At 35.7% G+C, this 16,778-nt stretch overlaps 1 protein-coding gene across 5 annotated transcripts in view; it reads left to right on the top strand.

Annotated features, from left to right (window-relative positions):
* The window catches only part of GTF2I (general transcription factor IIi), a 67,338-nt gene that overhangs the window by 16,093 nt on the left and 34,467 nt on the right, over positions 1-16,778 (top strand). For 2 of the 5 annotated variants that reach the window (XM_032217149.1, XM_032217150.1), the window contains 7 exons: positions 60-88; positions 1,084-1,129; positions 1,602-1,639; positions 5,149-5,214; positions 10,520-10,576; positions 14,272-14,334; positions 16,236-16,337. In XM_032217149.1, the coding sequence (XP_032073040.1) occupies positions 60-88; positions 1,084-1,129; positions 1,602-1,639; positions 5,149-5,214; positions 10,520-10,576; positions 14,272-14,334; positions 16,236-16,337 (401 nt within the window). Of the gene's footprint in view, positions 1-59; positions 89-1,083; positions 1,130-1,601; positions 1,640-5,148; positions 5,215-10,519; positions 10,577-11,208; positions 11,266-14,271; positions 14,335-16,235; positions 16,338-16,778 lie in introns of all 5 variants that reach the window. The other 3 variants (XM_032217153.1, XM_032217151.1, XM_032217152.1) reach the window with 3 other exon arrangements.

Genomic DNA, 16,778 nt, shown 5'->3' on the forward strand with positions numbered 1-16,778 from the left:
ATTATTATGCTTATAAATAGATCTTGTAGAATAATAGAATTTGTTCTTTCTTTATATAGACCTTTCCTTGAGCCAAAGAAACATTTAGGTGAGTCTTAATTTGATCTTTTTAAAAAATCATTTTCTATACAGTAGCAATTATGTAGGTTTTTTTTAACATAAGTTGATACCTGAAAAGAAGTATACAATACTGAAAGTTCTAATTTTTTTCAGCCTTTTGTGGGACTAGAATAATTTTCTTGGTTATGCCACCCCCACCCACCCCCAACATCTCATGCATGAATTTATTTTTGGTAGTCTCTTATAGTAAAGCAAATCCTATTATTGAGAAGTTATATAATTGTCTCAGATATTGCAGACCTGTATGGCTGTGAAAAGCCTGGGCAGAGGGAGAGGAAAACTTTGTGCACAAGCATTTAAAACAGCACCTCTTTTCATATAATTAAAGAAACTATCATTTGCAAAGCTAGCCTGTCTGTTTCACAACTTATTCCCAATGCCATCTGTATATACATTTGAATATATAAACCTGAGACAAATTCTTTGGGTGTCCCATCACACTTGGCCAAATAAGAATATTCCTATTACTATATGTATGTGTGTGCTGTATTGCTTCTATGCTAGACCCTGCAACTGACATTTTTTAAAAGGTGTTTTTTGTGCATCTCTTACATGTTGCAACACATTTCTTTCTAAGATTTTGCAGTTGTTTATTCATATTGAAAAAATATATGCTATCAGAATTTTCAGTAATGGTAATTTGGAAGGCATAGAGCCTTGAATAACATTGCCATGACACAGAGTCTATACCATTAGAACTGGGGGGGTGGGAGGGTGTACAAAATTCTCCTGACAAAGTTCTGAATGAATTTACAGAGAGATAAAAGTGGATAGTCCAGATATTTTTTAACACAATCAAGAGCTATCAATGCTAAATGGAACTATAAAAGTTCCATACAATTATATAGTAACAGGAAAAATGTGAGTTTTCTTCATCAACTGTAATATTTTACGTTCCCATATATATTCTGTATTCAGATTAATGTTTGCGTGTTAATAGATTCTTTTTTCATTTTTTTTCAGGCCGTCTTTCAGATTCGTCACACATGATGACATCTCCAGGTATAAGGTATAAATCATTTTATGGCCGCCTTATTTTTCTCCTACAGCTTTTCTACAAACAGTATAATAGTATTTTTTTTCCAGTGGCAAAGCATGAGGTGGCAATATTCAGTATTTCTGTCTTTTAGCTGTAATTCACAAGTTTGTGGATGACAGATTTGTCATAACCGTAATGCTAAAATTTTAATTTTATGGTTTAAAATTAGGGTTTTAGTGCCAGAACCACCTACAACTGGCTTGTGCTAATCATCTAATGAGGAATTTGGATCGAGTTGCACATCAGATGCAATTGTCTAAAAGTTTGCTATAACTATTTTAAGGCCCTTTCAAAGCCTTTGAAGCATAGGAAGTCTGGAAAGAATATTTCTTTTAGTATCCTGGAGAGCCAGTTAACCTAGTGAGTGCTCATTTAGTTGAATCAAATGACAGAATAAATTCATATGATATGTTATACTCACCGAGAATTGTCTATTCTCTAGTTCCATTCAGGTGAAGACTGAGCCCAATGAAGATTCTGGTACGCATTTGTTTCTTTTGAAAAATACTAATTCCTTGAACTTACAAGGATATTGTTCACAGCAGTGTGTGAATTGACATCAATCTGTGTCCATAAGAGCAGAAGTTCAAGTATCTCTGCTGTCAAAATTCTGTGAAGCTTTTTTTTAAATATTTCCCTGAAACGTATTGTCAAGTGCATTTTCCTAATATACATGTTTTATTTGATTTTTTCAAAAAATATGCATTTTTAATATGAAGCAGCCATTAATTATTTTTAGTCATTTCCAAATTTCTACTAATGAGCTTCATGGCCTAGCGAGGCTGCATGACTTACATTGTAATTAGTGGATCTTGAAAATGTCTCTTTGCTAGGAACTTACTTTAATACAAGGTTTGGTCCTAACCTTTCATAATAATTATAAGAAATATTTACACATAGGAAATTGAAGCCTCGTCAGGTCCTGCATTTTATTTCCTCTGTCATTTGACCAAGAACATCCATAAAAATTATGGCCATTGCTAAAATACTTACTTGCAAATGTGATTTTCTAAATACCCCCCCCCCCCCCCCCCCGCAAGTGCAATTGTCTATTTTCCAGCCATGAATTGGATAATTGACTGGTCACACACCTTTTCAGAAATAGTACCCTGTTTCCCTGGAAATAAGACCTAATGGGAAAATAAGTCCTAGCATGATTTTTCAGGATGCTCATAATATCCTCAAAATAAGCCCGAGTTAAGATGGCAGCTAGGTGGATGCATTTAGCTCCGTATTTCCCTGAAAATGTAGAACCTTATTCAGTGGTGAAAAGAGTAAGGTTCTACATTTAGGCAAGAAAAATGAAATGCACAGGTACAGTATAGGTGGTGCCTTGCTCAATCCCTGTGAGAGGGATCTTGGAGTCCTAGTGGACAACCATTTAAATATGAGCCAGCAGTGTGCAGCAGCCAAAAAAGCCAACACAGTTCTAGGCTACATAAAAAAAGGGCTAGAATCAAGATCACGTGAAGTGTTGATACCACTTTATAATGCCTTGGTAAGGCCACACTTGGAATACAGCATTCAGTTTTGGTCACCACGATGTAGAAAAGATGAGGAGACTCTAGAAAGAGTTCAGAGAAGAGCAACAAAGATGATTAGGGGACTGGAGAATAAAACATATGAAGAACAGTTGCAGGAACTGGGTATGTCTAGTTTAATAGAAAGAAGGACTAGGGGAGACATGATAGCAGTGTTCCAATATCTCAGGGGTTGCCACAAAGAAGAGGGAGTCAAACTATTATCCAAGGCACCTGAGGGTAGAGCAAGAAGCAATGGGTGAAAACTAATCAGGAGAGAAGCAACTTAGAATTGAGGAGAAATTTTCTGACAGTTAGAACAATTAATCAGTGGAACAGCTTGCCTCCAGAAGTTGTGAATGCCTCAACACTGGAAGTCTTTAAGAAGATGTTGGATAGCCATTTGTCTGAAACGGTATAGGGTTTCCTGCCTAGGCAGGGGGTTGGACTAGAAGACCTCCAAGGTCCCTTCCAACTCTGCTATTGTATTGTATAAATAAGACCTAACCAGAAAATAAGCCCTGATGCATCTTTTGGAACAAAAACTAATATGACCCAGTCTTATTTTCGGGGAAACACGGTACATACTTTTTGGATCTTTATTCTGGGTGTAAATTTCTTAAAAAATTAAAAGCTTAAGTAAAAAAAATCATTTAAATGTAAAAATAAGAAATAGAAAAATATAAGTTCTTTTTCAAATCTTGGAGTCTTTTATATACTGCACTACAGGTAAACAAACATTGTTTAAATGGTAATACTCATTCATAAGACATGCAGTAACAGGAAAACCTTGTGAAGAACAAAAATGTTTTACAATATCTGATACAGCAGAGATCTTCAACTTGGCAACTTTAAGACTTGTGGACTTCAACTCCCAGAATTCTCCAGCCAACACAGCTGGTGACTAACAATTCTTACCCATTGCAATATGTAAGGAATGTAGAATTGGCTGTGGTTCAGTGTTTCAACGTAGAAAAATCTTGAGCTTTCATTGGTCTATATAGTGATTTGTATTAACCAATCCTTAGATACATGTGGTTTATCTGCAGCTGTAGAAATACAGCTGCCAACCCACTTGGCAAATGTTAAGTGGGTTTCTTACAGATTGTTTCTATCCATGCTTCTTAGTTGGACTGAAATAAATATGTACATACTTTGTTTTCGGTTGATTTTGAAAATTGAGTGATAGGCTAGATTAGAGTTTGATCTGATAATTGTCAAGAAGAAAAAAACCTACAATTTTCTGGCAAGGTAGATGAATGGAGTTATAATGGTGATTAGTGCACTTGGAAAACCAGGATAGGGACAAATCATTGTTGCTACGAGTCAGCACAGACTTCAACGGCACACAATCAGTTATTTATAATAGTGACATTGTTGAGAGTCCATTTGTTGCATGAACTTGGGCTTTAACATGTTAATTGCAGTTACCATATTTTTCGGAGTATAAGATGCACCTTTTTTCCTTAAAAAAGAGGCTGAAAATCTCGGTGCGTCTTATACATCGAATGCAGCATTTTTTTGCCTCCTGAAGCCCCGCCCTCTTCACCAAAATGGCTGTGCATACCCTTATGGAGGCTTTCAGAGAGCTGGGGAGGGCAGAAATGAGAAAAAAATGGACCGTTTTTTGCCGCCCCCAGCAGCACTCTATAAGTCTACATAAGGCTATGCACACAATTTTTTTTCGACAAAAAACGAGCCTGTTTTTGCAAAAAACGGGCCATTTTTTACTCATACCCCCCCCCCCCCAGGAACACTCTGCAAGCCCCCCCCCAAGGCTATTTATGCCTCTCTTTTTTTTTAAAAAAAAAAAAAGGTCCATTTTTGGGAGGTTTGCAGAGTGCAAAAACTATTTTCCTTTCGAAAGCTCTTTAGTTAGAGTGACTTATGAAAATTAGATTGATCAAGTTCTGTGCCAGCAGAAACAAAGTCTTAGGGCCTGCAGATTGTCAATGATTTCTTTGTCCAGCACATGGATAAATACACCTGGAAACATCTACCTACCTATCTACTCTCTCGCGCGCCCTACCTACCTACTGTATTTCTCTCTCTCTCTCTATCCCTCTATCTACCTACCTACTCTCTCTCCCTATCTATCTACTGTATTTCTCTATCTTTTTCTATTACTCTCTCTCTCTATCCCTCTACCTACCTACACCCTCTCTCTCTCCCTACCTACCTACTGTATTTCTCTTTCTCTCTCTCTCTATCCCTTTATCTACCTACTCTCTCTCTCTCCTTACCTACCTACTGTATTTTTCTTTCTTTCCCTCTCTATCCCTCTATCTATCTACCTACCTTTTTTTTAAAATTTGCCTCTTCAAAACCTTGGTGCATCTTATACTCCGAAAAATATGGGTAACTCAGAATGTGTTGATTTTTTTAATGCATATGAAACAGCAAAGGGTGAGCATTCATTTAGATTACTAATTACCCATGTAAATGGAATATTAATTGTTTCTATTTCAGGACTTGAGATGGTAACAGTTAAAGAAGAATCAGAAGACCCTGAATATTATCAATTTAATATTCCAGGTAAACCTGTGAACCTTCTTTTATACAGTCTGAAATCTTGAACGGTAAATTATGCAGGCAGAAAAACTGAATGAAGGACAATGTAGTTGGAAACCAAAATAGGGTTTTGGTTCCAGTATAATCATATAGTATTTGAAGCAGAACTTGTTTTGGGTTAGGTGAGCCTCATCTAGTTCCAGCTCAATTGTGTGCTGCATTTGCTCCCTAGGCACTATTGTCTATGCTCCCCTCCCCCTTTTCTTAAAAATTGAGAGCTGTTTCTGAGTGTTTTAAATAAATTAAAGTTAAGTATAATAACTATCCTGTCGATAGTCAAACTTACTGCCAAATACCAAGTATTACAAATCTGTTGTGTTGGAGGGAAGAATGGAAGGATAGTCTGCATGCGGCAATGCCATATGAAAGTTTTATATATCTCAACACTTTATATCGATTCTTATTAATGATAGCTATCAAAAACTATGTGGGCTTGTGTACTTTATTTAAAAGACACAAAGTCACTCTTGTTAGGGACTATAACTTTGGTCTGCTTTCAAACAGCAAAAGTCATAAAAACACCATAAAATCTGCCAGTTCCTCCCAACATCCCACATATATATCAATAATAACTTTATCAGGCTCTACCGCAATGCTTGACATAAGAGCCGGTTTTTCAAGGCTTTCTAGAAATCTAGATGGATAGTAGCTTATCAAAGTTCAGGAAGAAGAATGTTGCAAACCGTAGGAGTTACTATCAAAAAGATACTTCCAAGGTTGAGCTAGACAGCAGAAGACCTTCCACCTTATCTGTCCTGGTGAAATAATCCGCTTAAAAATTACAGAGATGATACCTAATACAAAATAAAAAAAGAAAACCACAGCAATTATTTTTTAAACTTAAGTGTATTCAAACTGTTTTTGCCCTCTTGTAATATCCATTTGGAAGTAGCATCCTGACTGCAAGCAAGCTGTACATACATGGTGTAGTATGGTTTGGCTGACATTGTCTACTTTGGCATACAATTAAGGACTAATGAAATGTGTAAATTTGTAATGTGGCTTTTGCAGTAGCTGTATAAAAATTATTCTGAAAACTATTTCAAAGGATAGCATCATTCAACTTGCCCTATTGGAGACATAGGTAGCATTTAATTCAATAAATAAGTAATTGTTGAATGATCCCAGCCTAATGTAGTTTCCTGGGGCTAGGGTTTAAAATAAAGGCACAGAATTGAGTAACCTTTAGAAAGGTAACCAGGTCTAAATCTGATTGGTTCTTGGTGGGAGAGCACCTTAGAGCCCTTTTTTATGTCACACTAAATTTTAAAATGGAAAATTAGGGTTTTATATTATTAAAAATTGTAGTTTCATTTCTTCCTTCCATAATTTACATTTATCTTCCAGGAGGCTATTTTAATGAAAAGCTAGTCACGTTCAGTATCTTTTGTCAGGGTATTTCTTCTTTCTCCTTCTTCTTTCTACTGACCCAGATGAGAGTTTTACTGGTTTATAGTGCCCTTTAAAAAAAAAAAGACCCATTCTGAGCAAGATGCTCTGCGAGGAGACAAACATTGAGGATGAACAATGCTAACTGGACAACTGTCCAATTGTGACCCGTTGCCTAGTGCTGGCATTGCAAAACATCACAGCAAGGTCGGTTTGCACCAGAATGCTGAAAATAGTGTGTAGCTGACAACAGAAACGGTATAGGATGGAAGTGGATGTATATTCTTTACAGAACCATATCAGGCTTTGTTTATGTAACCAAGAAATAACAACATAAAAAGCTGCTTTGCTTACAGATACCTTCTTTCATGTCTCAAGGATAATACTGCATTGCTCTGTTCCCCAATCTCCTTTCTATAGTCCTTGAAGCCTTCAGTTATAAGAGGCAGTAGTGCCTTTATAAAGGGCAAGTGATACATGTATAGGGGTGTGGTTCCTTTGTGTAGACTTTCTTTTTGACTTTATTATATCTTATTTCATAAAATTATATTGTATTTCTTTTATTGAGCAAAACAAAAATAGTTGTGATGGTGATACACATTTTCAAAGAGAAAAAAACCTAAAGTTAAAAAGTTTTTTAAACAAGTGAAAAAATATGAGAAAAAATATAAAATAATTACAATTTCAATATATATATATAATGCAAATTTATCTAATGCAAATCTTATTGAAGTACATATATATTTCTGTACATTTATGCACTTTTTTTTAACTTGCTGTATTCTGAAGGTCCCATATTTCATTATACTTATTTAAACAAGTGTTTTGCAGCATTGAAAAAAGAAATGTATGGCTCCATTTAGTCAATGGATTGGACATAATTGCACTTATGAAGCTATAGACATACGATTGACTTTAAAAAGTAGCTGTTAAGATTATAGAAGAAAATATGCAAGTCGGCATTTGAAAGCAATTTCTTAATATGTAACTGACCTTTTTCAAGGATCAGCATAGTGCCTATAGAGTTGAGGATTTCTGAAGTACCCCTAGACAGTTTCCATGGAACCATAAATTTTAAGCAAAATCTTTGGTGCGAATCTCATGAGACTTCAACGCATTGTCACATTAAATTCCAAAATTTCATGATTGGTTTTTTTTACAAAATTACATTGCAGAAAACCTCCACCTATTTATTTGAAAAAGGGCATAAAAAGCCCTTTGTGGGCAAGGCATATTTAATTGAAATTTCATTACTGTTCTAAAATGCCTTGAACTTTGATTTAAAAGTTCATCTTGGATAAATGGACACTGTGCAAGCATATGAATCACTAATAAATGGTCTCAACAGTATAGCCAGAAGACTGAACCCCATCATGCTTACTGTCTTGATGACACTGGAGAGTGTTCCTACCTTTCTATTTCATTACAGTTTTCTCAGTTGATGGGATTTGTCATGAGACTGATAGTTGATTAAAAGTCCATTCTTAAATACAGAATAAAAAAGATTGCTGAGTAATAATTGCCCCCAAGAAAATAATTGTATAAGTCTTGCATTGTGATGCTGGCTGAGGAAGTTGTTATCTGTCTTTCTTGCAGCATGGGAAACAATCTGAAATTTAAATAGAACTGAAAAGGTATTCAAAATGTAAATATGCATTCGCTAAATTTGCAAAATATACACATTTCTATGTTTTCTATGTCAAATTTTTAAAGGATGGACAGAAAAGGATATTAAAAACATTGTGGCTCCATTTAGGTAACAGGTCAACAGAAGAAACTTACCAACAGTTTAGTATTATCTGAAGTGACAAACTCTGGTTTATATTGTTTGTTAAAACTGAATTGGAAGCCATGGATTTAAAGTAAAATTTCAAAACTATACAGCTTGCGCTGACCATATAATAGTTGATAGATTGTAATTATGCCCATTTCTTGACTTCCAGAAATTATGTGCAAAGATTAGTGTGTTGAATGAATAGGCAGATTTAAATTATTGCTTGTTTTAATGGTGCTGAAAATGTATGGAGTGCAATATAATTTGCTGTCATTCTAGGATCCAGCGGTAAATCACTCTTGGAATTCTTCACACTGCTGTAATTCTTAATTGTATTTCTGTGTCACATCAAAAATGCTGAATACAAATACTTCCCATAGATGGCCACCATAATCTTCTCATCTATCGTATTTTTCGCACTATAAGACACACTTCTCCCCCCCCCCCAAAATGGGTGTAAATGTCTGTGTGTCTTATAGAGCGAATATTGCGGCAGGGGGGAAGGGGGGTTGGTGCAGCAGCGGTGTTTGCCGCTGCCATCTGTCATTGCTGCTGCTGTTTGCTGTCGGGGAACACTGGAGCCTTCGTTGCCAAGCAGCTGATTGGTGGTTGGATCAGCCTCCTGGAATACCACTGATCAGCTGTTCTGGCAGCGGAGATTGCTGCTGCTGCTGCCGCCTATCGGCAACAATAGGCAATAATCCCCACCACCTAGAACAGCTGATTGGCGGTATGCCGGGAGACCGATCCAACTGCCAATTAGCTTCTCAGCAAAGGCTCAATTGTTCCCTTGTGGTAGTAGCTCAGTTGACTGGTGGTGGGTTCAATGGAGCGGAGCCCTGACAAGCCATGTGCTGGGGTTGCGACAACGTGCTGAGGCTGACCAGGCTGTTTTCTGTTTGCTGCAAGGACACTAACCTGATGAATACTGGGTGGATGCTGGGAGGCAGATTTTTTTCTTTTTGTTTTCCTTCTCTAAAGCTGATGTGCGTCTTAGAGTGCGAAAAATACGGTATTTAGAAAATGTTTATGGCCACTCATCAGACAAATAATTCTAGGTACTAACAATATAGGCAATATAAATCTAATTAAAAATAAAATTAATAGCAAATATAGTAGATGTAAGAGCTGAAAAATCTCACAAAAAATGACAACCCCAAATATGCTTCACAGCTTCTGCCAACAACTCAGCCCCGATGTCTACGTCGGGTGTCAAACTGGTGGTCCACGGGCTGGCTGTGTCACACACAGGCCATGCCCACCCCAGCTCTACGAAGGGAAAAAGTGTCTGATACCTCACGTGACAGCAATGTGGTGTGGCAAATTTGACACCCGTCATCCAAGAGAATTGCCAGGTTTTCAAAGCCCTCTGGAAGGCCAACAGAATCAGAGCCATCTGGATCTCGGAAGGGAGGTGGTTCCTTAGAGTGGGCACCATGATAAGGAAGGCATATCTCCTGGATCCAACAGGATTGCATTGTTTCATTGAGGTGACCCGAGCATGACAACCCTATAACATCTGGTGGGTAGAAGTTACTGGAGACAGGTGGTTCCACAAAATAACTTCTGTGCTTTATGAAGCTTTAAAAGTTGATAATCAACGTCTTGAATGACACCTAGAAGCCTACTGGAAGCCAATGCAGCTTGCTTAGTAGTGGGTTACATGGGTGAATCTTGATGCACTGCTGCCTTCTGGACCAAATGAAACTGCCATCTGTATTCCAGAGAGCCCCATTTAGAGAGTGCTGGAGAAATCCATATAGAAAGTGGCTCATCTGTCTATGGATTGTTCAAGGGAAAATCTGGATTATACAAAACTCATGACTTCTCATGTTAAACCATGCAATTCATTGCAACTTGAAAATTACATCAGAAAACCCATGGGCTGGTATGTGTTTTATACAAATGACATAGAGGGGGGAGGCTGTAGATGCATTTGGAACTTGTTCATGCTAACCTTTAATAGCGGTTTAAATATTGTTCAAAACCTCTCCCCCATTATAACTATTATTTTTCCTGTAATTGCTTGGTTCAGCTCAGCATGCTCTCATAATGAAATGGAAAAATCTTAGTGATTTTTTATGGCTGTCTTTATTTGCAAAGCAGGTCCTTCAGAAACTTCGGCGATTGATGAGAAAATCGCCATGGCAAAGTCTTACACAGGTATAGCAATTCACTTGTTCATTATCATGGTACTATTTCTCACAACATTAATGCCACAGTATCATATCCTGCTTGCCAGGAACACTGTTCATCTAAATTTGATTTCAGATCCATGGCCTGAATTATACTGACTAGTGATTTCTCCCCCTCATTACTTTCCTATTTTGGATTTATTCAGATACGTTGTTTCTGCTTATAGCTGCTTCCTCCTTTTTCCATTTGTGGGAAATAAAGAAACCTTTTAAAATGCCTTTTTTGCACACCTTTCTCTTTTCCATATTTCCTAACCCTTCATATTGGCAAATTAGGAGGGTTAGCAATTCAGTAATACAAAGGAAATCCGTTGGATATAACGGGAAAATGTGTATAGCTACACGCTTTCATCCATTCCCCAGTTCTTTTTAAAATCTATACTCTTCCAAATTATCAGTGACCTAAATACTGTACTTTTGGATTTTCGTTTTAGTTTGACTTTTTCCATAGATTTTTGTTTGCAGTGATCTTGCTGGAGGCTGGATGCCAATGTGCCATAAAACGTCTACTCAGCCTATTTAAGAAACTAATTCTGAAATTTCAAGTGTTGATTAGCATCCTCCACTTTTTTATGATGGTATGTTTATATTTGTCTAAAGGGAGCAACCAGGGTTCCGATTGCAGTGAAGGAACAGATGTGGAATTACCAGTAGAAGGTTAGAAATATGTAAATTTTAAAAAATAAACTCTGGTAAGGTATTTCAAAAATTAAAAGAGCACAGTGAAAACATATCCATTGTGTTTGTGTCTTGCATTCTTTTTTTCATATTCCACATGGTTGTGTATTTATTGTCCTCCCCTTGAATTGTGTTCCCGCATGTTTATTGTGGAAACTATTGAGAAATATTTTCAATATAATCTCCTTTCCCTTTCTCCCTTCTTCCATCTTCCAGTAAACGCTATTTGGAAAGATTTGATAGTTGGTTTCCTCCATTCAATTAGTCTTTTCCATCAACTTTGGTGGATTTTATTTATCTTTTTTTCTACTGAGTAGGCAATAGTGCTACTACATAACAGAAGATCTGGAAAGTATGAAGGCAGATATGTGATTTTTTAAAAGGTGGCAATGAAAAGTTAGATACATGTAATTAATTTACAATTATAATTAAATTTTATGATTAGGCTGTCTTATTTCAATATTTGGAACTAGGAACACAAGATTTGGTGTAATGGGATGTGAAAAATAAGTATAAAAAGTTATTTAGCTGTATGATGCTTGCTAATGTGAATTTTATTGAACAGATTTTCAAATTTAAAGACCTTGTTTCTGAAAGGATTGTTGCTGTTGCTACTGAGAATGTGACTGGTGCTTGCCAAAGCATATATAAACTTTCCAGTTGGTTTCAGTGCCATAATATTAAGTATTCTTGTTTAATAAAAGCAGAATTGATGGGCTACAAATTATAGTTCATAGGAATATTTCTATTATAGAAATATTTTTTGAATTAACATACTTGTAAACAGTTTTATAAAGCATTAAGCATGTCATTAGATTTAACTCCCTGTTCAAATTTTAAGATCATATTATATTGTCAAATTACTCTGGTTCCTGGGCCTTTTTTGTGCATTGTAAAATATAATCTGAAAGTAATACTGTTTTGGACTGATTCCAAAGTAATGATACTGAATAAGCCAGCATTTATATCTATTGATGTATTTATTTTGAATGTTGAAGGAGCCTTCTCTTTTTCCTTTGCTTATTTCCTTTCCTTCCTGTTGCTTATTTTGATGGAGTGAATCTGAAAAACTGAATTTTTTGTTTGATTAGATTCTGAAGAGGAAAATTCAGGTGTAAAAGATGATCAACATTTGTATTAAAATAGTAGGCTTAAGTTAACAGTTGAAGTAGCTTATAGAAACTTTTTAGAAATCCTTTGGGGATATGTATAGGGCATTAAAAGATTCTCAATTCTGTACAGTGTAAAATTGCATATTGTTTGGACATAGAATCTTTTCTTGTTTTGTTAGTAACCTTTTATGCTTTGTAGATCACTTTTACCTGTCAGTGTAAAATTTTGAATCTGTTTGGAAAATGCTTATTTAAAAAAATGAATCACTTGCTGTCCCTTCTTTCTCTGATTCAGATTAAAGAGGAATTCAAAAGTTTGTTTTTGTTCTTCATTAAATAGAGATAATGGTCTATTATCCATACTGATTAATCTTTGCTATGGTTTATTTGAAAGAGATGAATTTCAACCTTTGTTCTGTAATGTTGGCTTAGGTCAACATACGTAATAGCAATTGCACTTAGAAGTTTATCCTGCTTCATAGTGCTTTACAGCCTTCTCTAAGTGGTTATGTAACCTTTCTAAAGTGCAGTTTTTGCACTACAACTTGGTTTGTTTGTTTTAATTTCTGCCAAAGGACATTGAACATGGTTAAACATATGTTTGAATAAATTTTCCCTTATTTCAGATACTTTAAAATTAATGACTAAAATGATGGAAACAGTTCTGCTTGGAAATATTAGTAATTTAGTACCTAACATTTGGTTGACTGGGACATGAATTTTATTTCCTACCCTTTTTCATGTTTATTGGAATTTCTTAATAAAGATGGACGTTTTAACGTTATATGCAGGTGTCCTCAATTTATGACCACAGTTAGCACTAGAACGTACATTGCTAAGCAAGGTGGTCATTAACTGAGTCACATGCCTGATTTTATGTTTGTTTTTTGCTGTGATGATTAAGCAAATTTTACGGCTATTAAGTGAATCTGGTTTTCCTTGTTGTAAACTACCTGGGAGGATAGCAAAGAATGATCACATGACAATGATGAAAATACAACTTTTGAAAAACTGGTCCAGTGCCAGTTGTAGAGCCAATTGTAGTTTGGAAATATCAGCTCTTTGAATCAGACTAGGTCAAAAAATGCTGGAATTTCTTCTTGTGTTATTGATACAGGCTTATTTCTCCACCAGGCCTGCCTTGAAGAGCTGTGTGGAAACAAATCAATTTAATAATGGAAGTGATGGAGTCCATTATCCTTGTTATAACCCCCTTCTGTTTTGACTGTTAGAAAGAGCTATTCATTTGGATTTGATATGTTTTCTGACTTTTGGCACTGGGACTAGGAAAGAAAATAAGAACAGTACCTTTTCAGAATGTCTCATGTTGACATACAATGCTGTATCAATACTTTATGATACTTCCATTATATAAAATGTTCCTGCTGATAATCGATGACTTCAGTGTGGGGCAAAAAGTGAACCACTCAGTAGGTTTGGACAGCTGTAGAATACAAATGAACTACAGAAAATACTATTTGCAGTTACAGTTCTAACCTTTAAACAACAGTTGTAGTGTTAACATACATTTTTAGAAATATAACTATAATCATTCTCATTTGTTTGCATCATAATTGTCTTGTGTGAAAATTTGTAAATTTCCTATATTCATCATTTTGAAAATGTTTGACAGCAAAGATTCAAATGAATCTAGAAAAAAGCTATTAATCTTCCTACTTAAACGTCCACATGTTTCTATTTTCATTTCATAAATTTTGTGATAAGCTTCTGATAAACTATTTTGACTTCTATGTTATGGGTCTGTTTTATCCATGATGTACAAGATATATGTTGACTTGCCCCTGTCGAGTAAAATCAGTCTTTCAGTGTGTCTGCGCCGTTCAGATTTGGTTTTTTGTTCTGCTTTTTTCAGATTCTTCTCAGCATGCCACTTCTGAAACAAGTGAGGATCCTGAAGTGGAAGTGACCATTGAAGGTTGGCCATTTTCTCAACTAATTTTATTTTGCTCACTTGTTTCAGAAGAATCTCAGTCATGTGGCATTGTGTACATCACTTCTATCCTTCCTCCCAAACCCTTCCCATTCCATAAGATAAATTGTGTTGGGCAAGCTAGTCTTTTGTAAATGCTGAATTTGAATCGTCATGTTTTCTAAGAGTGGTTGATGTCAAAAGGGGGGTGGGGAATACTCAATCTGATATTACTGCTTACCAGAAGGAAGCAATTTCATCAGGTTCCGTTTCAACCGAGGATGCTTCATTGGGCAATGATTAAAACTATGGAAGTTCTCCAGAGTATTTGAGAAAGATCCACTCATTTGATGATCTAGTAAAACCAAAAGACCTGTTTGTCTGTAATGTCCCCACATCATTTTGGTCTTGCTGAGTTTTGTAAGATTTGAGGCAGATAAAACGAAGTGTTTACTTAAGAAATTCAAATGGTAGATTTGGGAAGTAGAAAATATCTTGTGAAGATGACTGCCTAATGTTAAGATCTGATAATGTACCTCAAGGCAAAGTATTCTCAAATCTGTTTCTTCCTGCACTTACCTCCTCTCCACCACCCATTGCCTGTGACGAATTGATATTTTAAAAACTACACAAATCTCATAAAAGAAAGAAAAGTGAGATGAAGGAAATTGAAGAACTGAAAGGGCATTCAGATTTTGCAGTTCCACAGTGATAATTACTGTGCTAAGAGCTAAATCTAGTAAACAAGGTTGGTTGAATACTGATAAGACTGTTTAGATGATGTGTGACTTGATCATGCCTAGTTATTTGGATATCCCTGGATGAGAAATGGGAAAATAAGAGGGATTTCTGCATGTGAAGAAAAGTATACTATTGATAGCTTTTCCTGCATGAAAAACAAAAGCACCATGTTCTGTGATGTAGTGTCATATTTTGTACATAAAGTTAATAAGAGTAAGTCTCTCCTTTCAGTGTCAAATTGTGTTATTTTATTTACTTTGTCATAAATTTGAATGGTGTGACATTGTAGAAATTTAAACTCAGAACATAGTTACAATGCATTTTTTCTTCATCTGTGTCTGTTTTATTTCTAGTAATGGCAAAAGTCAGTCTATTAATTTTTTTAAAGTATTCAAGAATGCTAGTCACTATTTGCTAATAACCAACTCACACTGGAACATCTGTTCATTTTACTTTAAGCAGCTGTTGGATTGACCTGGTGGGCAAATTTGGGTTATGGGGAGGAAAAGGGTGGAAACAAAACTACAAGGGCTATTCCTATTTATGCATGTGTATGTTTGCATCAGACATCTTCTTTTTTCTTGCCTCATAACTTTTTAGTTGATAATTGCATCCTTGAATATATAGTTTAACATACTTCTTAACATAAATGTTTTCCTTTTTAAATGTTTTGGCAGACATTATTGATTTCTTTCTGTTTAAAATGCGAGCTTATTCACATTTATTAGATCGCTAGTGACATTTTACACACCGATTCTTGTTAATTTCAGTGTTTATCCATTTATTGCTGAAATTACAACCCGATTGTCTCTTATCCCACCATGTACCAATATATTTATTTGGTATTCTGAGAGAGATTTATATCCTCTAACTTCATGATATTTTTATTTTCAAGCCATTTAATCTAATGTGGTATCTTTATTGGTTGGAACTCCAAACTGAATGGGGTAGGATAGGTCCTTGTTGAAAGTAAGATTCTAACGCTACTGACATAATTTGAGTTTTAAGTGGGAAAGTTAGGATTAGGGTAGAATTGATAAAAAAAAGAATTGATAAGTGGATCCTTATTTTGGAATAGTTTGACAGCAGATTATTTGTCATGATTTTTAAAGACAGTGAGATAATGTCAAGTAACAGCTGTGATGCATATGTTTGTCTCTCTGAAGATGATGATGACTATTTACCACCACATAAGAAGACAAAGAGCATAGAACCAGTTAATGATGCTTCCAATGTGGGGAGAAGAAAAGCTAGAGAGTTCAATTTTGGTAAGTTTTAAATGAAATTTTTATAAATCTTTCATTTTGAAGCAGTTCTAGTTTAGACTTATTCACTGGGAAAGTTTCAACAAGGCTAATTAAGAATGTCCTTCACATGACCTATTTTGTTAGATCATCGTGGCAGGATGGTATGCCTGGGAGGGGTGAGCAAATAAAGGTAGGAGTATATGCCATGGGTATATGTGTTGAGAACCAGAATATAGACATATTAAGTTCTGAGAAGGAAGATAGTAGTAAGTGACTAGGCCTTATTCTTGTCTCACTGGGGGATAAGAGGAGAGAGAGGAGAAGCATAATAAGATTTGCAAGATTGCATTATAGCCTATCTCAATATAATTCTGCTTTTCCTGGGGAATGTGGTGCCTGATCTGGTCTATCTCAAAGGGATGATTATAATACAGGCAATCCTTGACTTAGGGCCACAATTGA

Source organism: Thamnophis elegans, chromosome 4, assembly GCF_009769535.1.
Source record: "Thamnophis elegans isolate rThaEle1 chromosome 4, rThaEle1.pri, whole genome shotgun sequence".
NCBI lineage: Eukaryota > Metazoa > Chordata > Lepidosauria > Squamata > Colubridae > Thamnophis > Thamnophis elegans.